Genomic DNA, 24,875 nt, shown 5'->3' on the forward strand with positions numbered 1-24,875 from the left:
CTATTTTGCTAGAGGAACTTTCACTACCAGTAACCATGACACTGTGTATGTTGACCAATAAACTGAACCCATAATAAAACCTGACAACACTTAATTTTCAATCCCGTAATTTCTAGTTGCAGGTTGTCTTGAGCATTTTGTGACTTTATTTACATTATATGCTTTGTGGTTTGTATTAGACTTGTAAACTAGAGGGTTTTTTTTCACCGCTACAGAGGAAACAGTGGACATGATAAATGTGACACAAGTGACAGTCTTTGTGTTTTCCGGACTAACGGACAATGAAAACCTTGTCCCATTCCTCTTTGTATTCTTCTTGCTTGTTTATATGGTGACCATAGTTGGCAATGTTGGCATGATAACTGTTGTCCATAAGACCTCGAAACTGCACACTCCAATGTACTATTTCCTCAGTTACCTCTCCATGGTGGACCTCTTCTACTCCTCAGTGATAACACCTAAAATGCTTGTTGACCTTTTGTCCAAGAAAAAGTCCATCTCGTTCAATGGTTGTGCTCTTCAGTTCTTCTCCTTTGATTCCCTAGGAGTTACTGAGGTTTTCCTACTCTCAAACATGTCATATGATCGATATATTGCTATCTGCCATCCTCTCCATTATGTTTTAGTAATGACCAAGAAAAAATGTCTGTGTCTGGTTCTCCTTGCCTCATCTATTGGCTTCTTGCAGTCATCAGTGCAGACCAGCTGTGTTTTTAATCTACGATTTTGTGGTTCAAACCTTATTGAGCACTTCTATTGTGACATTCCTCCATTGCTCAGATTGTCCTGCTCTGCAACTCTCCCATGTGACATGGTGACTGTTTTCTTCATTTGTACATTTGGATTTGGGTCAATATTGACAATCCTGATCTCATACTCTCTAATTGTTTCTTCCATTTTACGGATGAAATCTGCTAAGGGCAGGCAGAAAGCATTCAATACGTGTTCTTCACATCTCATGTGTGTTTTCATCTTCTATGGGACCATTTTCTTCATTTACTTACACCCGCCTGACAGTGACTTTAAGAAACAAGACAAGGTGGTCTCTGTCTTCTACACAGTAGTGATACCAATGTTGAATCCACTTATATACAGTCTGAGGAACCAAGAGGTGAAAATGGTCATTATGGAAGCAGTGCAAAAATGTAAATGACAAAATATTCAGCCTGTTCACGCATATTTTTTTACAGTGTGTTCCAAATGGAAGACGACAAAAAGAAAATGTTGCAACACAGAGAACCATTGATTAACTTCATTTTATTGCTTTAATATCTTAGCCATGTTTTACATTGGTGTCGTTGTGGTCAGCAAGGGTAGCATAGCACTGAGATCAATGGATCTATTTCCTCATGGTTTTATCAAGTTGTGTTCCATTTGGAACTTAATTTTAGAAAATGTTTGTGTAGAGAAGCCCTTTGTCAACCAAAGCTCAGAAGATAAGAGGTGTCGTTGGCTGATGATCGCACACAATGGCAGAATGCTTTTATTAACTTGACTTTAATTTCCACCTTAATTGCTCTTTTAATATCTTCACATACAGACGGGATGAGGAAAGGTTATTTCCCATAAGAACATTTTACTTTCACTAATGTTGATAATGTGTATTGTATGCAAAGCTTGAGAGATGAGCCAAGCATTGAAGTCTTAAATCTGGCCTTTAATGATGGCAGTGCTGAGAGATCCATGTAAAATAAATATAATAGTAACTACTATGCTGGTGATGATACAGAGAAAAAAAGAGGGAAAAAAAAGAAAATTACAGCCAATACCCTACAAGAATGTTGCATGTACCGGTGCTTGTAAACTGCCCATGCAAGACATGATCATCAGTAAAAAGAAATCCTACATACATTTGAAATAATAACATGGTGATATCAGTGCCATTTTTTATAAATTTCTCTGACCATGGCCATGTTTTTATTATCCATGAAATAATAAATAGCTTTGAGATCATTATTTTTTTGTTATATTTTGTCTATTGAAGTACAGTCCATTCCCCCTTTGAGAAAACTTGATATTACTTGTTACGTTTATTTGCTGTGCTTGTAACAAGATTCCTCAATCTACTAAAAGTCTCAATGCTAGGAAAGGATCCAGGTGGATTTAGTTCACCTTTAAGATATAACTGTATTGGATTCAGAGTCCTTACAGAAGTCCTAAGTTTAATTGTTTTCAAAGTAAAGGTTTTAAAAGTCGTTAAACACAGAATTAGGACAAAAAGAAGAACCTTGCTGTTCCATGGATCCTGACCTCAGCTACACTTCCTGACTTGAACCCTCGCTTGCTATCTATCTGTTCTGTACTCTGTTTATTCTGGACTACACTTCACTGCTGCCCGCTCCTGGCCTTTGACTTGTCTTTGGTTGTTTTTAAGTTGTTATTCGGTTCTTTTGTTAGTCATTAAGCTAGACTGCTTTCAGGACCACAACATGTGGTCCAAATTACTTTGCAAAATCCTCTGGTGATAATCAAATGGACTATTAGACCCTACACCCCAAAGTAGCCAGTGCCAATTTCCCGAGAGGCAAAGAGAACAAACCCACAAGGTTACTTACCTATTTGGAACAATGCTTTAAAATCAATAACATCCTCAAGGGATTCTGGGATCTCAAAAAACTTTCAACCACATTGAAATGATCAAGCATAGTACACAGGTAAAATAATAAGTCAGGGGCTGAGGGTAATTGTGATGGCATGGACCTCCTATTACACCCTCTCTGTTGTGTTGCTGGGGACCGGCTGGGCTTGCCTTGTCACCGTTCCATTTTCTTTATCCCAAATGCACCCTATAACTGCAGTAGAAGGAGCTATTGCTGCTGCCACTATGCTCCTTAGCGACACTTAGAACTCTGCCCTTCTGGGTAACTCTCGCTGCTAGTGTACCCCCTTGACCGCTTGCCTTCAGGTAAAAATGCGGTGGATGGTTCCTTCAGACCTATCACACTGGCCAGAGCTGCAGGGTAGTGGGCAGAGCATTGTAAATGGATGCAGAGACCCAACTTCAGAACAGCCGGGAAACGGATTAGACTTGGGTCTAATCTGCAGGTCACAGGAATTACAGCAGGTAAGTAGGCGTCAAAGCAGAATCTTGAAACACTGATGTTTTATTAGCTCAAGTGTACTAAAAAGGACAGTTACACACACTAGTTTGAGGTACTAGTGATATCCAGAAATACAGATGGCATAGTAATAATACAAACAGTGCACTTTTTGTTCAGATTTACACAGATACCCTGGCAGGATATAATCCAGCCTCCTGCCCCTCTAAACAATCCAGGTGCTTCATGCAACCTGCACATAACTCAGCCTGGAAGGGTTTAACACTGTTTTACATTGCTGCTAGCGGCACCACTACATCTAAGGTTTTTTAGTGAATATTTATCATCAGGATATAGTATTTTTCTAATATTGCTGTGAACTCAAGTTAACTTGCAAAGTTGACATTCATCTGTGATCTCTTGCATAGGGAGTCTACCAACAGGTAAAATTACCTCCTTCTGTCTTTCAGGCTCAACAGAAGTTTTGATCACTGAGTTATGAAAAGGTCTAATTAACACGAGATTACCTGTCTCTAGACAGTTTCAAAACACAAACATGACATACTGTCTTAGAAGTCCATAAGTTTCCATGCAAAACACATACCAATATAAAAAGATAACACATTTGCAATGATATACAGAGGTGCATTGCACTCCTAATTAAAAGAATATCTTCAGTAAGTTGTTTCTACATGATCCAGCAGGATAATGTTGCAAACCGCATGTAGAAAAATACTATCGCACACGGTCTGAAAAGCACATAAAATGCATTTATTCATGTCAACATTCTGGGGACGCCAAGAGCCCTTTTTACAAGAGAATGCATTTGTAATGAAAACCACACAGGCATATAATTCCCAGTCCTTAAGTAAATCCTCCTCCCATTTCTATTCAATGTGTTCTATAGTTTCATAATGATCTTGTAAAATTAATCAATGTTTCCAGATGTCTAGGAATAATGCAGGGTAGATCAGTGGACATAACCAATTGTAACATGACATTTCATACAGTATGCTCAATAAATTAATTCAGTGTATTTTAAGGATGGAAATTGTAAATGGAAGAAGATTGAATTGTAACATAAGGAATAACTTGTTCTTACATAAAGGATAATAGATCCATAGAATCAACTCCCAGTAGTTGTGGTTGGAAATCATATAGTAAAAGAATTCTAGAATGCATGGAACAAACATATGGCTATTGTCAACACTTAGATCTAAATGATAAAAGAACACACAAAGACAGATTATATTGATCTGTAAGACCCATTCGGTCATCGGATTCTATATCTATCTATCTATCTATCTTGTAACAAAGGGAGGCATTTAGCTGGCAATATGCAGATAAAGCATGCAAGCAGAGTAAAACATTTGTGCAGCAATGTACCTAGATTGAAGATAAACCAGGTAAAGACTTATGTGTGACAAACAATAGTTTAAAGTTTGGTTAACTTACATGGTTTGAAATGTCCTTCCTCACAGCAAACAGACAGGGTGTGTCAGTGCAAACAGATCCATTGATGGGAGTTTCCTCTTAAAGGGAAGGTGGGTGTGTCTGCCCATCAAGCTAGGGCTGTGGAAGGAATGTCATGTATAAAACCTTGATTATTTCTTTGTTCAGGGAGACTAACGCTGGGGACCCTGGCTGGTCTTTAGAGAGCAGGTCTTTGTCTAGCTAGCGTTTAGGGTCTCCAGAATCGGTTTGAAATCTGTATGGTATCAAATACATTTACCATCCTGACAATAAAACTGCTTAAAAAGGAAAAAGTTGTTCTTGTGTGCTTCAGCAGTAGCGGGCTCTTGCCACAAGTGGTGTCAGAAGTGGAATGCTCAGGGAAGCAAGTTTAACGCTACCCAACCCGCGCAGACGTTAATATGGAGGTAGTGCTAAGGACCCTTGTAATGTTTCCGATGTGCAGCAAGAGCAGCAAGCCAGATGCCATGAGCCACCAAGGCACAGGTGGAAAACATCAGGCTCTTCAGGGAAGAGTTAGGTCAGGTGAGGCATGACCGAAATGAACCACCTGGTCCGGCTCTGCAGAAAATGTCGCCAGCTGATGACGTAGAAGCATATCTGGTGTCCCTTGAGAGACTTGCAAAAAGGGGCAAAATGGCCTCCTGAAGATTGGGCTGAGAGGCTGACGCCATGTCTGAATGGTGAAGCTCAGCGAGCTTATATGGATCTTGATGAGGACCAGGCCTCTAATTATTTGCATCTAAAGTCTGAGATTTTGGCTTGCATTGGGGTTTCCAGGCCAGGCCGAGCCCAGCACTATCACCAATGACGCTATGATAAAGATAAGCAGGTCAGAGCGCAATTGGCTGAGCTTTCTAAAATTTTAAAGAAATGGCTGCAGCCTGAGGAGAATTCACTTTGGGCGAGACTTCCCACTGTTTAATGAGGTCCTCGGTGAGTGGGTCCGACCGGACATGGCAGCAACTGATGCAATGGTCGGAGCCCGGTCTTAAAGGAGCTGCCTAAAAATCCACAACATTTGGACCTTGATCTTTGGGAACTGCCAACCAGAATGTCACCCTGGGTGTCACAGCAGAAGTTCCACAAAAGCATACACCTGTGGGGAAGCATGGACAGTCCAAACTAGTATTGGCTGGTGATGTCGCAGATGAGCCCACCTCGCCTGTCAGTGAAGATATGGACTGGTCTGCAATACCAATTTTGTTTCCTCTGCAGGACTTTGCTCGGGACCAACTTAATGATGCCACTTTCAAACATAAGGGGGACAAAGAAAAGGCGCTGTTCTCTGAATATTTCAAAACATCAACCAATTTGTAATTAAAACATTAATTTAATGTAAGTAAACATCAATAACACATAACCATTGCATTTCCACAACATATTAAATACTCATCCACTGCAATTTATCAGATAGCATGAATAAAACATAATAACAAAAATCCACCTCTTAAAGCGCTTGTAAGTTAATTCTAGGATGATTATTTATTTATAAATGTGAAATAGAAGCAGTTAAGTGCTATCTAGAGCGTAACCCAGCACTCAGTGAGACACGGTGTGGATTTGTTTTGGAGTCAAATTGGTTTCTCCTTTCTTACAATTATTTTATTTTTAATACACAGTTTTTTCTTCAGGTACATGGGACTGCCATGGGCACCAGGTTCACCCCGAGTTTTGCCAATCATTATGTGGGTCATTTTGAGGAGAAGTACATTTGGGATGGCCCTTTTGGGGGCGAACCTGGTGCTCTATGGCAGATACATTGATGATTTATTTAATTTTTGGCATGGGGATGTTTGCATAGCTCTTTCGTTCTTGGAACACCTCAATAATAACACATATGGTCTGAAATTCATGAGCACTATGCAAGAGTCCATTAATTTCTTGGATATCGCCCTCTCCATTGAAAGTGACTGTATTGTGTCAAAAACATACAAAATAGTTGACAGCAGTAATTTTTTGAACTACATAGAGCCTGGAAAAATAATATACCAAAGGGCCAACTCCTGAGATTAAGGAGAAACTGCACCAATGTAGAAACATTTTAGATTCAAGCAAGGGATCTATTAATGATACTGGAAACTCAAGGTTACCCTGAGGGTCTCCTTAAGAAGGCCTACAGAGACACCTTAGCAGCAGATAGAAATCAACTACTGTGTAGAAAGGTAAAGGAGAAAACACCTTTTTGTAAAGATCAAGATAACGAGTGTAAGGAGGCTGTAATTTTTGTAAGTCAATACAACTCCTGGTCAGGTGAAATAAAAAGTCTTTAGAAGAGTAGTCACAATTAAAAACAATTTGGTACCGATCTGTATAAGAGGGTTAATCAGTCTACAGATAATCCAATTTAAGGTGCTAATCCCTTGAACTGGCTTCCGGGTTTTTAAAATGTCCCAAAAACAATTGTATGACCCGTCCCTTTGTATGTAATAAGGAAAAAGATTTTTGAGTCCTTTTTATTGAAGGAACAATATTATTAAAAGTTTTATGAACTGTCAGTCAACATTCGTAATTTATATCATACAATGTATGTGTGGCATCCAATATGTCGGCTGCACAACAAGTTCCTGAAGTTGAGTGAATGTGAGATTTTTAGTACATAAACGGAACATTTGTAAACTGGTGAACTCACACAGTCTTTCCAGACATGTGAGTCAAGTTCATGGAGGAGAGATTGACTGTGGTAAAAGATTCTCAATTGAACAGAGTAAACCTACCACCAGAGGTGGTGACAGATCCGAAAGACTACGGAAAAGAGAGGCTATTTGGATCTTCTCCCTTGGTACTTTATTTCCAGGTGGTCTAAATGAATCTATTGAGCTGAATGGAATTTGATAAATCGATGGCAATTGTGTCTGTTAGTGGTTATACATCTTGGTTAGGGCTTGAAAAATGTGGTGTACATAGGACCCCTATGCCTTGCTGAAAGCACAATTAAAAGAAGGGGGTTGGATTATCAGCATCCGACAATGGCTTGTGAGTAAAACAACAGCCTTTGATGGGAAAGGTCTAAAATTCTAGTCCTAAAGAGCATTGTTTTGGAGCAATGATCCAATGTGTTTTAATTTTGTGCATTTTTGCACTTTTGTTATATACATATTTTTTCTTAAATTGACATAATGGGTTATTTATGTTGTGTTTTAAATGGTTTAATAACCAAATATATGTGATTTTATGTTTACACCAACTTTTTTGTAATTGGAAACTAGTGATCTGCTGTGTGTTTTATTTTTTCTGTCTCTGATTCCACCTGATATTAATTATGTCCAGAATCCCATAGACTAGATGGCCTTTTTAAGGAAGTAGACTATTACTATTTTGCTACTCTCTGTGAAAACCACATTTTTGCAGTGGAGAAACGCGTAAGAGGTTTTATGCTTCATTCGCGCTTTTTCAAGTTTGATTCTGGATGGACTTATTACCACCTCACTACCCCCGTAGCTGTAATTAAAAGAGTTTTATTTGAAACACCGTACAGTCCTTATTTACAAAGGTGAGCGGATGTTGCCGCAAGAGTCTGCAAGCATTGAATGTTAGAGAAAATCTCTGGCAAGAGTATTGCTACAAAAGGAACTGCAGGTAAGAATATCCTGCTCACTTCTAGGGGACTGATTAAAAAGGAGCCAGCAGGAGGAGTGATTTTCATTTCACACTAAAGGAGGAATTGAAAGATTGGTTACCAGTGGTTGGCAATTAGCTGGAATATTGCTTCGTCTTCAAGAAAGGTCTGTTTTAAACTTATTTACACTTTAAACTACATCAGTGGATTGTGGGCATCAAGAACCTAGAATGTATTGAAGTATAAATGTCTAAGGAACTAAAAGATCTTATCAGTACATTTTCAACCTGATTTCACTTTGTCTGAACTATTATCAGACTGCATTAAACACCCATGCTGGTATTCAACTGACCTTTTATTTTTTCTCAGTGGGAAGTGTGTAATATTGACTTTCAGGGGAGTGCACCCCCAGGATCGAATAAATAGTCATCCTAGAAATAACTTACAAGCGCTTTAATAGGTGGATTTGTGTTCTTATGTTTTATTCATGCTATCTGATAAATTGCAGTGGATGAGTATTTCATTTGTTGTGGAAATGTAATTGCTATGTGTAATTTGATGTTTACTTACAGTAAATTAACGTTTTAATTACAAATTGGCTGGTGTTTTGAAACAGTCAGAGAAAAGCGTCTTTTTTTTTCTCCCCCTTTTTTCTTGTGATTCGTCTTCATCATTTTGGATATAACACAAACTATTTCATAAATGGGCGGCTGTTCTTTGTTATTTAAGTAATTAATTGTTTTAATCTTTAAAGAGAATAAGAAGTGAGGTATAATTTACCCAGAGAGCGCCTAATCAATACACTGCAGTGAAATTCTGAAGGTATTGTGTTGTTCTGTTCCGTGGCACATTGGTACATGCATTTAAAAGTGTGACTGAGGTGAATGGGGCGGCAAAAGCCCAACCTTCAGAAGGTATACCATGTTTTTTTGTCAAAAATAATTTTCTGTATAGAGTTGCTATTGTACAGGGTGAAAAAGTAGAACAATTAATGGTTCCTCAGGTCCATGTAACCCTAGTGTTAAAAGCAGCACACACACATGTCTGTGGGGGACACCTGGGGGAGGATAAAACATGGGAATGAGTTCTGCTTCGGTTTTACTGGCCCGGTGTACACATGGCAGAAAAAAAGTATTGCCAGACCTGTCCCATTTGTCAGAGAACCTGTCCCAAACTCATGTACAGGGCACCTCTCATTCCAATACCAATAGTACAAGATCCCTTTGAACGGATAGTCATGGACCTTGTGGGGCCCCTGGAAAAATCCGCACGTGAGTACCAATATACACTAGTGGTGCTTGACTATGCAACCAGGTATCCAGAGGCAATTCCTCTACGGAACATAAAGTCCAGCACCATAGCTAGAGAACTTGTATTGATGTTTACACGCTTGGGAATACCCAAAGAAATTCTCACAGACCAGGGTACTCCATTCATGTCTAAACTGATGAAGGACATGTGCCAGTTGTTAGGGGTTACGGCGCTTCACACCTCTGTATACCATCCACAAACAGATGGCTTGGTGGAACGCTTTAACCGCACATTAAAGCATATGCTCAGGAAAGTAGTGGCTCAAGAGAAAAAAGATTGGGACACTCTTATTCCCTATTTGATGTTTGCCATCCGTGAGGTACCTCAAGCTTCAACAGGGTTTAGTCCCTTTGAGTTATTGTTTGGGAGACAGCCCAGGGGTATCTTGGATATGTTAAAAGAAGGGTGGGAGCAGCAAGGTCCCAGGGTGCCAAATCTGGTACAATTTGTGTCACAAATGTATGAAAGGCTAGGAAAGATAGGGCCCATTGTGCAGCAACATGTAAAAGAGGCTCAGGAACGACAGAAGAAAAGTTATGACAAAAGTGCTGTTGTTCGATCTTTCAAGCCTGGGGACAAGGTTCTAGTCCTGGTTCCTACCCAGGAAACCAAACTTTTCACCCGTTAGCAAGGTCCATATGAAGTTCTAGAGGCTGTCGGTCCTGTTAATTACAGGGTCCGCCAGTTAGGTAAGAGAAGGGAGGAGCAAATATACCATGTTAACCTCCTTAAACCTTGGCATGATGAGGAAACCTCTCCTCGACTAGTGAGTACTGCCATTGAAAAGTCTGAAGTGCCCATGGAGCCAGCTTTGTCTATTAAGCAGAGACAACAGACTGAAGCAATGATTCACCAGAACAGGGATGTCTTCTCTTTCATTCCTGGGCGCACAACCTTAATCGAACATGACATTGTCACTCCGTCAGGAGTCATTGTACAACAGAAGCTGTATCGCTCTCATTCCCGAGGCCAGACAGGTGGACGTGAAAAAGGAGATCGAGAAAATTCTCCAGTTAGACGTGATTGAAGAGTCCACTAGTGAGTGGAATAGTCCTATTGTGCTTGTCCCGTAAGCCAAAGTTTAACTTCATCCACTTCTTAATACCCTGTACCATAATTCTGCTAGTGGACTGAATATCGTCTGAAGCAGAAACATTCTAGTTTTTTGCATCTTTACCGATCTGAAGTTGTGCCCGACATCATTTCTCTGTCTGCCATATTTCACAACATGATCATTATGAACGGGGTACCTATAGAGCAGGAGGTGGAGATTTTGTTGGTGGAACCTGGAGATCATGCTCCTGAATCTTTGCCTATGGAGGAAAGTAATAGGATATGTATTCATAGACTTTTCTGGCTTAAAAAACCCTGATTGAGGTTAATGGGGCAGTTGTGTCACACAAGTCATACACAATGGTAAGGTAGCATTACCCTATTCACATTAAATATAATGTAAGAAAGTGTCATATACACAAGGAAGAATAGTGTATTCACTCTGAGCTGTCTTTACTGAAAAATACAGCCTATGATCTATTCTAAATTATTAATGTTATGTATGTTCCACTAGTGACTTCTGTATGCTACAGGTAGAGTTGGGTGTAGGTAAACCTTATATAAGACCAAATATTGTTCTGAGTTGAACACTCTCGAAGAACGTATGTAGGCAAATACACTGTGTTTACCTGCGTCTTTTTATGGTAACACTGTTATCAGTACTTGGTATTGAATATTGAAAATCTTTTAGGTAATACTAATATGCATTATCCAAAAATTCCTGGCTAATCTAATATCATTTAGATCTTCCATAAGATCATTGTCATTATTGCATAATTTTACATTATCCGTAACATAAGTATAACTTATAAAAGATATATGAAATCATTATGAAAACAAGTAACTCTATTTCTAATTACAGAATAATATTTTTTGACCAATTATGTAAAATTGCTCACTAATAGGGTTGTCTCTAATGTACAATGAGTAATGATTTATGCTTTGGGACACAGGAGATTTATACTCCTGAGTCACTGGGTTCAATATAAAATGATTCCTGATTAACAGAGACTAGAGATCATGCAGATCCCGGATGTCACATAATTACACGTCAGACAGGTAAGATACTCACACAAATCATATTTCTTATTATATTTGAAACCACGACCATAAAACTGGAGACTGAAACATGACTGACACCTGATACACTGTTTACAATCATGACATATTTATGGAAATTGGTTTGCAGGTATCACTGCAAAAACTGTGCTGTGACCCCCAAATAGAGAAAATATCTGATAAACTCACACATGGAAGAAGTAGAACAGTTATAAAATAATACTGTGACACAGAGACATGTCTGCACAACATACATCACCTGGAAAATATGCTGTGATTATGAATATAAAAAAGAGAGAACTTGCAGAATGTTGTGGTGAAACTGCCAATTTTGCAGAGGTGCTTCAGAAAATTTGGCTTGGAAATAAGTGGATCAGGGTGGGTAAGGTCTATACAATGCATCTGTTACAACATAAAATCCAATGAAAAAAATGACAGATTTGACTACATAATATATAAATAAACATTTTCACACAATTAAAGCACATTTGTAAAGAGAATGGGTAAAAGAAGGACTTAACCCAATTGGAGGTTCAACCTTAAGCTAGCCTGGGACCTTTGATGGTCACTCCCACAAACCAATCAGGCTCCACATTTTACAACCCTCATTGTAATTGTTGTGTTTGGTTCCAGGAGAGAGTAAACCAGTCTTCTCCCTGGGTGGGGAAGCTATGTTAGGCGAAACACTTCATTTTGTTGGTATTGCTTTAAATCTCTACATATGTCTTTGTTTATAGTAATTTAATGTTTGTTAAGGATAAAGCTCATTCAGGGGGTGACATGGTATTTATTGGTGAGGGTGGCAGGTTCACTTTGGGAGTGTTGTGGATCTATCCACTGGAGGCTATCTTGAGTGTAGTGTGTCGAAGACTATTTTAGATCAATAAATTATCTGCTGTGACTTCTCATTAGTAGTATGATATGATACAAAAAATCATTTATATGGTTTTTACTTTTTTGACTCTTTTCTAAAATGTTATCACCTGTTTCTGTTATAAATTAACTGTGTGGTTTTGTCAGTAAAAGTGCTACACGCGTGAAGGATACATTTGGAATTAACCACATAAGTACATAGAAGAACACACCCATAAATAAGGACACAATAATATATTGGGGTACCTTATGCACCCACCAAACTAAGCAAACTCCATATAACGCTCTCAACATTTTTTTCTATTCTTAACATTGTTGACATTATCAAATATTATTTAGGAATTATCTTGTATATAAATTCAGCATTCTTTACCAATGTGTACATACAGACCCCTTTACTATTAATTATCAATCCAAACCCATCATAGGTTGTATGGTTACAGTTCTGATTACATTTCTTCATTGACTTTTCCTAATACATCTGCAGTTTCTTAAGTCATTTTCCTAGTACTCTAGAAGTTCTGTAATTCCTTATGTGTTCATACAGGAAACTGCTTTGATGTTCTTAGTTACTGGTTTATAGGCAGCCTAGCATTCAGTCTTTTTACTGATTTAAGATTTTTCAGGTTTTTATCGTCTGTACAGTGAAAATGTATGAAACATCCTGTAACCCAAGCTCAAAAGCTCCCTTATCTGCTAAGTATGCCTGATTACTTATGTATTGATCTTTCTTCCTGGAGACAATTGTTCTGGAAAAAAGCTGCAGGGATAACATTTTCTTTATTTGGGGCGGGATTAGCCAAATATTGAGAAACAGAACAGAAATTCGGAATAAGGCACAATTAAGAAGGTAATGAGATAAACAGGTTTTCTGAGTATCACAAAGTGTGTTGCATCAATGATAACATGTATAAAATTAAAATAAAAATAAAATAAAATAAATGTAGCAAATTGTCCACAGTCACAATATAAAATAGAATAAATAAGATCCCAGTATACAATCTTTTTAGGTCATCTGAATGTAATTCCAAATGATCCCTCGATATGCTCCCATCTGTTCCTCCCAGGGTCGAGGGATCATTTGGAATTACATTCAGATGACCTAAAAAGATTGTATACTGGGATCTTATTTATTCTATTTTATATTGTGACTGTGGACAATTTGCTACATTTATTTTATTTTATTTTTATTTTAATTTTATACATGTTATCATTGATGCAACACACTTTGTGATACTCAGAAAACCCGTGTATCTCATTACCTTCCCAATTGCGCCTTATTCCGAATTTCTGTTCTATTTATTGTAATTTTCGGAATTTTAGTGGGTATTCCAAAGAGAATCGGGCTGCAACCCCCATCCCTTCCCCCTTTCCTATAGGAGCGCAGGAAGGATACTTATTCTATGCTAAAAATTGAGAAACACCCCCTCCCCCCTAGCACCAAAGTTCTATCAATCATAATGGGCAAAACTCAGAACCATCTGGAGACACTTCACATTCTTTAGGTTGTGGCCACTCTAAAATGGCTTAGTCCAGAGGTGTAACTTTCCTTAGCTGGGCACCAGATCAAATTTTGGGGGATCCTAGAATCCTAAAAGCCCAAAAAGAGATTTAATGCACAACACAAGGCTAAAAGAAGGACCTATTCACATCCGGGTCTCATTGCTACCATCGACTGCAGCGGCAGTAGACCTGATCTAGACTTTTTTTAACCTATAAATGGAACCTCAACGATCTCTAAAACACACTTTTCTTAATTAGCATATAAAGAATTATTTATGAACATAGATGAAACAAAGCAATCAAGCTTTCAATGGGCATCTAGAGATGAGGAATATTTTAATATAAATGTTAATATATTGCCCAGATGCATCACTATGAAAGTAGCTAGATGTTCCAGCAAAATGTCATTGACATAAACCTGGTAAATGGCCAAGACATTAAACAGGCCAGGCTATGCCTAGATATTTACAAATGGCCAACCTTGGTGTTAGAGGTTGTTTTCCATGTATATTCATGCCTGATATGAATTAGGTTTTATCCCTCTTAATTTCATGATCTGTAAAGAGTCTAACAATGGTTGACACTGATAAACTGCTTAACGGTCAAATCGGAAATAAGTGGAAGAAGGCATTTTTTTATTAATAATAATAATTTTACCCCCCTATGTTCCATACAGAGACAAAGACCACCATTCTTATTTATGGAAAAACAGTAACAAATCCTCACCTGTCTGTGATTTGGAAGGCAAAATGAAACCTTGCTTGAGATTTGATTATCCAAAATGTATTATTGCACAACATTGTATTCTGGCTCATATAGTGCACAATCTCTTCCTCAAGAGGGCAAGGTTCCAGGTATTAAATTAATGGGGCAATGATGCACATGTCATGCACATGTCTGTGGAGGCAATTGTTCTACAAATCTAGTCTGAATTAAACCACTTTGTAAACAAAACTGGCTCCAGTTGACAATATCTCCATTCTATAAATAGATATGCCGTTGTCTCAGATATATAGATTGCTCGCCTAGAAAGAGTCTGACCAGGGAAGGGCATTACAATATTCTATGGACTGACTTGTGATGTCACAATTGCTATTGATTAGCAAAATTGTAGTGACGCTTTATCTCCACTACTCTTCCACTTTATCTTTGACATTCTGTGGGATATCACTGTGCAAGTTGGGCCTGATTCAGGGTTGGCCATAGGTCCTTCTGTGTTAGTAAATTGGGCTTTGCCACACTATGCAAAATATTTTAGAATTCATCATTTCCCTCTAATCCTTGGTAGTCAAGAAACGGACCATCCGTATTAAAGGTGGGTCTGTGCCATATTATTTAATCTTCGTAGACCAGCATGCATAGTGTGTGTGTGTGTGTGTGTACGTGTGTGTGTGTACGTGTGTGTGTGTGTGGTCCTATGTGACTCTTGCTAGAAAAATAAAACAATTACTTATACTCAACACCACAGGTGTATAGTTACTGTACTAGGTAAACTGTCTTAAATTGAAGGTGTTAATTGTGACTGTTAATGGAAATTCAGCTTAAAACTTATTTTTTGTTAAATATTAAACAGAGATGAGCCTGGTCCTGATATTTTAGACAAACAGAAACCCCATAATGCAATACACCTATATAAAGCAAATGTTTGTTTGAAACATTATTACATTGCATGTTTGGGAGAGCTATTTGGTATGTGATCAGGCAAGTGAAGAGGGACAGGAAGTACACAGTAATGTCAGTGTGTGTCTCAATGATGACCGGGGCGTCACTTCCGGTTCCTGGGTGCTGGTTGCCTAGGCAACAACCGGGATGCATCGGGATCTCTGCCACAGCACCCAGCCAGCTGTCAGACAGCTGGGCGCATGCACGTAAGTCATTCTTTCAATCAGCCATATAGGGCTGATTAGGGGGCGGATCAGTGAGGTCTCCATTTCTCTGTTACTGGCTGCATGCCAGTAATTAATTAAGCAGCATCTTGCTGGGCCTTGGTCTGATAGGTTCCTTGCAGTATTTAAGGCAGTGAGGAACGAGCCTCACTGCCTGTTATAGCGTCCTGTCTCCATTATTGCTGCCTGCTCCTGTACTATTGTTTAGTGTTGAACCTGAGATTGATTACCCGTGTATGACCCTTGTCTGTTCCTGGATTCTGCACCTGTGCTAGTGACCCTGATCTACTGCCTGTACCTGGATTATGAACCTTTGCTATTGACCCTGACCTATCGCCTGTCCCTGGATTCTGAACCTGTGCCTGTGACCTTGACCCTTTTGCCTGTACCTGACATCCTCTCTGGTGCTCTGTCCAGTCCGCTGATCTCTGGCCTGTCACTACTCCGTGTGCTACCTCCTATACCTGTGTGCTGCCGTGTTAGCATAAACTCATACTACTCTGAGCATAACACCTGGGGGCATCTGAGTACCTGTGAGCATAACCAGTCTCTACGGGAAAGGCGGCTGCTAAAGGTGAAGACCTGTTCTACCTGTTCTATGAGTTTATGCTGCACTGGTGGCCATAACAGTATCCTGGTTGTAAGGCTAGAACCTTGTTCTATCAGTAATAGCAATAGGTCTGGTATATCTGTGGTTTGTCCAGCTGGGGCACAGCGGCTAGCATTGCTGCTTATACCACTGTCAAACTTGGTTTTATTTAGGGTGCTATCTGCATGGAGTTTGTATGCTCTCCAAATGGGCTTCCTCTAATGAACAAGGTTAATTGTATTTTGACTAAATGTGCTTAATGTGCATGGTCTGTGTTTCGGAAAGGAAAAAACATACTTCTTTACATAATATATTACAATTCAGTTATAAAAGCAGCATTTCATAGGATACGTTCCCCTCTCCTCTTCTGCAGTACAGAATGCCCTAAAGTGAAGAATGACAGTTAATTATAGAACCTATAATACTCTTTCATGTAGATCATTTCTTGCTAGAAAGCAAAAGTTTGCACATGTTAATTGCTGCTTTGTGAGTCTTGTGCTGCTCTTCAGATGGAAGGAAAAAAAATGAAATATGTTTTTCTTCCCATTTTTTAGCAATTCTGGAATTAGCCAGAACTTAGGGGATGATGGATATCACACTATAGGGCATCTAGGAAGTCATTGACAAAAACCTCCTCATCAGTTGCTTGTGTGTCCAGCCTGTACTGCTTAGTGAACGTATATATGTTACTCCACGCTTTGTATATCACATCTGAAGGGACCCTGCCTCTCTCTGCCCACAAGGTTGAAATAGGTCTTCAAAGATAATTAGGAGGTTTATATGGCAGGATATAGCAGAGACTAAAGGTATCTCTCAAATCTTTTCATTTGTATATTCATTTTTCATTATTATTTAAAATGTATTTATTTTGTATATAGTTATGATACAATTGGGTGAGATATTTACTGCAGTAGGTGATAGGTGTTGTGGTTATAAAATGGCACAGAGCAAATGTAATCCAGCACAGAGAGCAGCTGATTAATAGTTTGTAGTTAACCTGGATGAATTTCTTCAACCCTCACACTGCAAGTGAGTAAGCACTCACACACCCTTCTGGTTTAGTCATTGGGCTTACACTGAACTATTTTGCTGGAAGAACTTTCACTACCAGTAACCATGACACTGTGTATGTTGACCAGTAAACTGAACCCATAATATAACCTGACAACACTCTACAGTCAGATCAGAGGGCTTTATTTAAAATAATGCAGCCTTTTTATTTTTCCTTCCCATATTTTCTAGTTGCAGGTTGTCTTGAGTATTTTGTGACTTTATTTACATTATATGCTTTGTGGTTTGTATTAGACTTGTAAACTAGTGATTTTTTTTCACCACTACAGAGGAAACAGTGGACATGATAAATGTGACACAAGTGACAGTCTTTGTGTTTTCCGGACTAACAGACAATGAAAACCTTGTCCCATTACTCTTTGTATTCTTCTTGCTTGTTTATATGGTGACCATAGTTGGCAATGTTGGCATGATAACTTTTGTCCGTAAGACCTCAAAACTGCAAACTCCAATGTACTATTTCCTCAGTTACCTCTCCATGGTGGACCTCTGCTACTCCTCAGTGATAACACCTAAAATGCTTTTTGACCTTTTGTCCAAGAAAAAGTCCATCTCGTTCAATGGATGTGCTCTTCAGTTCTTCTCCTTTGCTTCCCTAGGAGTCACTGAGGCTCTCCTACTCTCAAACATGTCATATGATCGATATATTGCTATCTGCCATCCTCTCCACTATGTTTTAGTAATGACCAAGAAAAAATGTCTGTGTCTGGTTCTCCTTGCTTCATCTATTGGCTTCTTGCAGTCATCAGTGCAGACCAGCTGTGTTTTTAATCTACAATATTGTGGCTCAAACCTTATTGAGCACTTCTATTGTGACATCCCTCCATTGCTCAAATTGTCCTGCTCTAGGACTCTCCCATGTGATATGGTGACTGTTTTCTTCATATGTTCATGTGGTATTGGTTCTATGTTGACAATCCTGATCTCATACTCTCTAATTGTTTCTTCCATTTTACGGATGAAATCTGCTAAGGGCAGGCAGAAAGCCTTCAGTACGTGTTCTTCACATCTCATGTGTGTGTTCATCTTCTATGGGACCATTTTCTTCATCTATTTACGCTCTCCTGACAGTGACTTTAAGCAACAAGACAAGGTGGTCTCTGTCTTCTACACAGTAGTGATTCCAATGTTGAATCCACTTATATACAGTCTGAGGAACCAAGAGGTGAAAATGGTCATTATGGAAGCAGTGCAAAAATGTAAATGACTAAAGATTCAGCTTGTCCACATACATCTTTTTTACAGTGTGTTCCAAACAGAAGACAACAAAAAGAAAATATTGTAACAACCATTGATTGGCTGGAAGAAACATAATTTTCTTGCTTTATTGTCTTAGCCTTGTGTTACATTGGTGTCGTTGTGGTCAGCAAGGGTAGCATAGCATTGAGATCAATGGATCTATTTCCTCATGGGTTTATCAAGTGTGTTCCCTTTGGAACTCGATTTTTGGAAAATGCTTGTGTAGAGAAGCCCTCTGTCAACCAAAAACTGAGAAGATAAGAGATGTGGTTGGCTGATGATCGCACACAATGGCAGAATGCTTTTATTGATTTCCACCTCAATTGATAGATCCTGATGAGATGTTGATCAGAATTGCCTTTGTTGTTTTTTATACACACTATTTTCCGCACAGTTTGGTCCAACACAGTCAAACTGTCTTTCCAAATTTCTGCACATATAGCCAGGATGGCAAAAGGTTATTTCCCATAAGAAAATTTTACTTTCACTAATGTTGATTATGTGTATTTTATGCAAAGCTTGAGAGATGAGCCAAGCATGGAAGTCTTAAATCTGGCCTTCAATGATGGCAGTGCTGAGAGATCCATGTATAGTTGTAACTACTATGTTGGTGAGGATACAGAGATGAGGAAGAGACAGAAAATTTCAACCACTACCCTGCAAGAATTTTGCATATCCTGGTGCTTGTAAACTGCCCATGACAGACATGATCATCAGTAAAAAGAAATTCTACATAAATTTGAAATAAAAACATGTCAATATCAGTGCCAATTTGTATACAATTCTCTGAACATGGCCATGTTTTTTTTCATCAAAACAATAAATAATAGCTTTGAGATCATTATTCTTTTGTCATATTTTGACTATTAAAGTACAGTCCATTCCCCCTTTGAAAAAACTTGATAATACTTGTTAGATTTATTTTCTGTGCCAGTATCAAGCTTCCTCAGTCTATTAAAAGTCTCAATACTAGGAAAGGATCCAGGTGGATTTAGTTCACTTTTAAGATATAACTGTAAAGATGGAATGACATTGTATTCAGAGTCCTAAGTTTATTTTATTTTTTTCAAATTAAGGTTTTAAAAGTCGTTAAACACAAAAGAATTAGGACAGAATGAAGAACCCTGCTGTTCCATGGATCCTGACCTCAGCTACACTTCTGAATTGAACCCTCGCTTGCTATATATCTGTTCTGTACTCTGTGTATTCTGGACTACACTTCGCTGCTGCCCGCCCCTGACCTTTGACTTGTCTTTGGTTGTTTTTAAGTTGTTATTTTGGTTCTTTTGTTAGTCATTAAGCTAGACTGCTTTCAAGGCCACAACATGTGGTCCAAATTATCTTGCAAAATTCTCTGGTGAAAATCAGATGGACCATTAGACTCTACACCCCAAAGGAGTCAGTGCCAATTACTCGAGAAACAGAGAGTATACACCCACAGAGTTCCTTACCTATCTGGGCAATGCCTTAAAATCAATAGCATCCTCAAGGGATACTGGGATTTCAAAAACCTTTGAACTACGTTGAAATGATCCAGCATAGTACACAGGTAAAATAATAAATCAGGGGCTGAGGGTAACTGTGACAGGATTGACCTCCTATTTCACTCTGTCTGCTGGGGACCGGCTGACTTTGGCTTGCCACAGTCCCATTTTCTTTATCACAAATACGCTCTATAACTGCAGTAGGAGGGGCTATTGCTGCTGCCACCGCTAGGCTCCTTAGTGGAACTTAGAACCATGTCCTTCTGGGTAACACTCACTGATAGTGTACCCCCTTGCTGGTACACCTGAACTGGTACCCTTGACCTCTTGACCACTTCATACAGTAATAGTATTCTTAGTGCTCCCTTCTCACTGACTGTCAGGCGTGACGTCATCACGTCCCGACACTGTCAGTGAGGAGCGGTGTAGAAAGGAGCCAGCACACTCAAGAAAAGACAGAAGAGGAAGAGAAGAAGACAGATAAAAAAAAGGTCATACAAAGGTAAGAAAAGAATGGTGGGGGATACAGTGTGATGAAGGAGGGAATACAGTGTGATGAAGGAAGGGATACAGTTTGATGAAGGGGGCAGCAGTGTGATCAAGGAGGCACAGTGACTTGAAGGAGGGTGCTTTGTGATGAAAGAGGCTGCAGTGTGATGATGGAGGAGGGGGCACAGTGTGATGATGGAGGGTGCAGTGTGATGATAGAGGGGCAAAACTGTGTACTCACTTGTAAAGAAGGAATAATAGAAGCAGGAACACGGTTAGATAGAGAGGATCAAGAAGTAAAGGAGAAATGAGTGAAGCAGGATGTGAGAAACAGGGGAAGGCAGGTAAGGAGGGAGACAGGGGGAGACCTGCAATGAAGATAGGGGCACAAAGGAACAGAGAAAAGAACAGACAAAGGAAAGATATAGGGTAACATGGAAGATATAAGGGAGATATTCTGGAAAGTTTTATTATAAAATTATTGAAATATGAGGGAAAATGTAAGTGCACAAAGGAAACATGAGGGAGAGGTGGAAGGACACAGAGGAAAGGTAATTGGAAACAGAAGAGGTGGGGAGAAAGTGTGGATAGCCTGGCATCATTTAATATGTTTACTATTATACTATATACTGTTAAAATGCATCTAAAATGTATTTCACTTTATCAAAACCCCTAAACCTTTGGGGGTCCTATGCAGCCCCCAGGACCCCGACCGTTCATTTCAGTCAAAGTTCCATACCAGCACTTCTAAATTTCCACTTTGACCACTGTGGGAAAGGATTTCTTTTATTGATGCACTGGGGTTATAATTTGGATAGCGAGTTACAAACCACTTCATGCAGTAACAGCATTTTTAGTTATCGTAGATTCTAGACCCAGCTTGGGATGAGGAGCATTTCTTTCACCCATAGAGTACATACGATTTGTTGTAAAGAACAGTTATTGAGGCGTCACAGATGGAAGTGTAGTCTCAATGTACATGGGGTACTTATAATATCGGGTCTAAAATTGTTAAAAGGTATTATTGTATCAGAGGCAACTTATGATGTCAGTGGGCAATAACCGATAAGTGTTGATTTCTACAGACAAATATTCAACTATAAAAAGTGCCCCCTTCAGGTTTACATGTAGAAAACACTTAAAGGTCAACTTGTCTGTGCAGATCCTGTTGATAGATATAGGTTGAATTTTACTTTTACATCTGTAATGGGCGCTAAAGGTGTCCTGATTATAATTTCTGAAATTCCCTTATTGCGGGTAAACCATTTCCACACCCAATATTTCTGCAATTTACAATGACAATACAGGTTGTTGTGTCTATCTCCTCACATGTCCTTGCTATTTGATGTGGGGGTTAAAAGCAAATGGCCTTTTAAAAGACATTTTCATAAACATAGAATCACATTTAAAATTGTTCTTGATATATTGTCACAGAATAATAACATCTGGATGAAGATTAACTGGTTGTGGCGCATATCAGTAATTGTAGACATCAAGTTCATGAATGAAAAGGACCAGTAATTATTTATATACTTGTCAACCCTAGAGGTGATGATGGACACAGCCAACTTCTTCAACATGCAATGTTCTGAACTTACCATGTGGAAACTTTGAGTACTAAAGAGCTTAAATGTAAAGTAATCTATTTTATCAATTGATTTTTATAATGTTTCCTATGGTATCACAGATTGTATAATAGTTATATTCAGGGCTGCCATCAGAAGCTATGAGGTACTAATTATTCTGGCTGGGCCCCTCCCCGCCTCCCTCTTCGCTGTACATGCCCCCCTCTCTCTTTGCCTTACATGCCCCCCTCATTACAGTAGTCTTAAAAAATATAAATATTATTAAGTAAAATGAATAAAAATAAAAATAGATTTACCATCAAAATTAAATTTGAAAAATAAATAAATAGAATTAAATTGATAATAAAAGTAAAATAGAAATAAATAGAAATATACATGTAAAATTAAATATAAGAAAATAAATATTGTATATATTCGGTATAGATAAAAAAGAAAAAGAAAATCAACATAAAAATGTGTGCAGAGGAAATATAGATATGTATAATAATATAAACTATACACATAAATATAGAATTTGTTTCAATTATGAAGAGAATTAAAACAAATGTAAGGTAGAGAAGCTGATTAAATATGGTGATGAATTAGGCTAGAAAATATATAAAAAAAAGGAAAAAAGGGAGAGGAAAGAGTTTAAAAATCGGTAAGGCTTAACTTCAGGCTTCAGTGGTGGTCAGCGTTGTTTCTGTATGTAGCGGCTGAGTGTCTTCCAGTTCTTGTTTTCTGTGGAAAGCACAGGTGTCGGTGTGTTCCACTGACTGCTTTTGCTGGGGTACGTGTTTTGTACTGCCCTCGGGGGGAGGGCTAGGGGGTCTGGACAGTCCAGGGGGCCCGGACAGACAGAGGGATCTGTCTGGCCCCTCACAGCCATACTGGCCGTACCTCCCTGATGGCGGCCCTGGTTATATTATTATAGATTCCCTATGTCTAAACGCAAATGTCTCTTATGACTTCCTAAGACTGGATGGACAGAAGGGTTGGACTAACATAGCCCGGGTACAGTAAGAGTGTTCCCACACAGGTGCAGCCAATTCATGTCCTCGTGCTGTCTGATGTACACTGCTTCTTAGAAGGTTTGCACCTTCCCCAGGGCTGGTGTAACTGATGGATGATGGTGATGGCTAAACATGGCTTTGACTCTCACAATCTAATGGGATGTTTAACAATTCACCCTCCCACCTGACACCACTCATCTTGTAAAACAACATTGTATAAGTTCTTGGCAGTGGGATGTCATTGTGCCATTTAATTTCCAAACCCCCCCCAAAAAAATGCTAATTGCACCCTGAAAAGTGGTAGGTGAAAGTTTCACATGCGTCTCAGTAGCAACAAACAAATTATTTTATGTGAAGAAACGGGGTGCTACTGGACTGAGAACTTTTTATTCATCACCCGTTTCTCACAGTTTAATGTACTTTTATAACCTTGGCCCAGTCTAAGTTTATACACCAGAGCATTGGTGTATTATGTTTATTATCATTTCATGTTATTAGGTATATTTTGCCCTTTCTATTACCTGTGATATCGTATGTATTAGAAATAGAAAGAATATTGCCATATTGTGTGAAACAGGACAACAGAAGTCATTTTGCTAGTGTTAGCTAATGTAATTACCATTTGTCTCAAATGTCCATTGTGATGAGAAGTTTCTTAGATGTGGTTTGTAATCAGAACAATGTCTAAGTGACTTGACTTCTAGCTGTAAGCCCCCGTTAATTAGCTAGGTCAAGAGGTAATCTGAGAGGTAGATAATTAGGTTAGAGCTTCTAAATGATATGTTATGTGCCTTCACAGTAATATACTGGCTGAAATAGCATTGGGAAATGTATAAATATGTATCAATATAAATCTTATTGTATAAAAATGTATCATAGACCCCTGCTGTAAGGGGGAGGATTGAGACATATGACCCTACTCCCTGTGTATACAACAAAGAATGTAAGGAGAGAATTCCAAGAGAGCTATACTAGCTTGGACGATCCTGGTGTAGAAGACATCAGCAATCAGGACTCTGGGCAGGCACTACAGTGCCGCCGGAGGAAACCCTGCCAGGACAGGGTCTTTGTGGGCCAGTAACCCAGGTGGGCAACATGGTAACTGTCTAGCTAAACTGTAGTGGTAATATTGCGGGAGGATAAGATTCTGAAAGACTGAGATTATTACTTTGGAGTTCTGACTGCAAGAAGCTGCTGGAAGATACATGCTACCATTTACCCTGTAACTTGTGAATGTCTTATGGTGTTGTGCTGTTGTAATAAAGCCTTAATTTGGATATACTCTGGTCTACCTGAGTGAGCTGAATCCAACAGGGGGTATCTGCCATCCCAGCTAAGGGTGGTATCCTCACATTTTATTTAAAAAGCATTGCATACATTAGCAAGCGCGGATGTTTGTAATTCTCTTTCTGATCTTTCAAATCATTTGCAGACAATTGCATTGCAAGATATTTTTATACACATTTTATATACATTTTTATATACATACTTGCATAAATGGGCATTGCGGCATTTTATTTTCTAGTTAGAATTTATTTATTAAAACTAGCATTACACGCTTGATTATACTGAATTGGATTTTTTTTTAACACAGAATCTTAAAATAATTATAATAACATGGATGAAGCCGTGGTAGCTTTGGTCTATAATGTGTAATTTCAATGGAGAAT

General features: G+C 38.8%; 2 protein-coding genes across 2 annotated transcripts; both read left to right on the forward strand.

The window, feature by feature from the left end:
- The first annotated feature begins 229 nt into the window (after positions 1–229).
- Positions 230–1,153, forward strand: LOC142150382 (olfactory receptor 5B12-like). Its single transcript, XM_075205578.1, has one exon. The coding sequence runs from the start codon at positions 230–232 to the stop codon at positions 1,151–1,153; it is 924 nt and encodes a 307-aa protein (XP_075061679.1).
- A 16,545-nt stretch (positions 1,154–17,698) lies between these two features.
- On the forward strand, positions 17,699–18,622 carry LOC142150383 (olfactory receptor 5AP2-like). The gene has a single exon (XM_075205579.1). It carries the CDS (start codon positions 17,699–17,701, stop codon positions 18,620–18,622), a length of 924 nt encoding a protein of 307 aa, XP_075061680.1.
- Positions 18,623–24,875: the final 6,253 nt, after the last annotated feature.

This window comes from Mixophyes fleayi, chromosome 4 (assembly GCF_038048845.1).
Source record: "Mixophyes fleayi isolate aMixFle1 chromosome 4, aMixFle1.hap1, whole genome shotgun sequence".
Taxonomy (NCBI): Eukaryota; Metazoa; Chordata; class Amphibia; order Anura; family Limnodynastidae; genus Mixophyes; species Mixophyes fleayi.

What these genes read in the sequence shown, in the direction of transcription:
- LOC142150382 (XM_075205578.1), top strand. Translation starts at nt 230, where the DNA reads ATGATAAATGTGACACAAGTGACAGTCTTTGTGTTTTCCGGACTAACG.
- LOC142150383 (XM_075205579.1), top strand. Translation starts at nt 17,699, where the DNA reads ATGATAAATGTGACACAAGTGACAGTCTTTGTGTTTTCCGGACTAACA.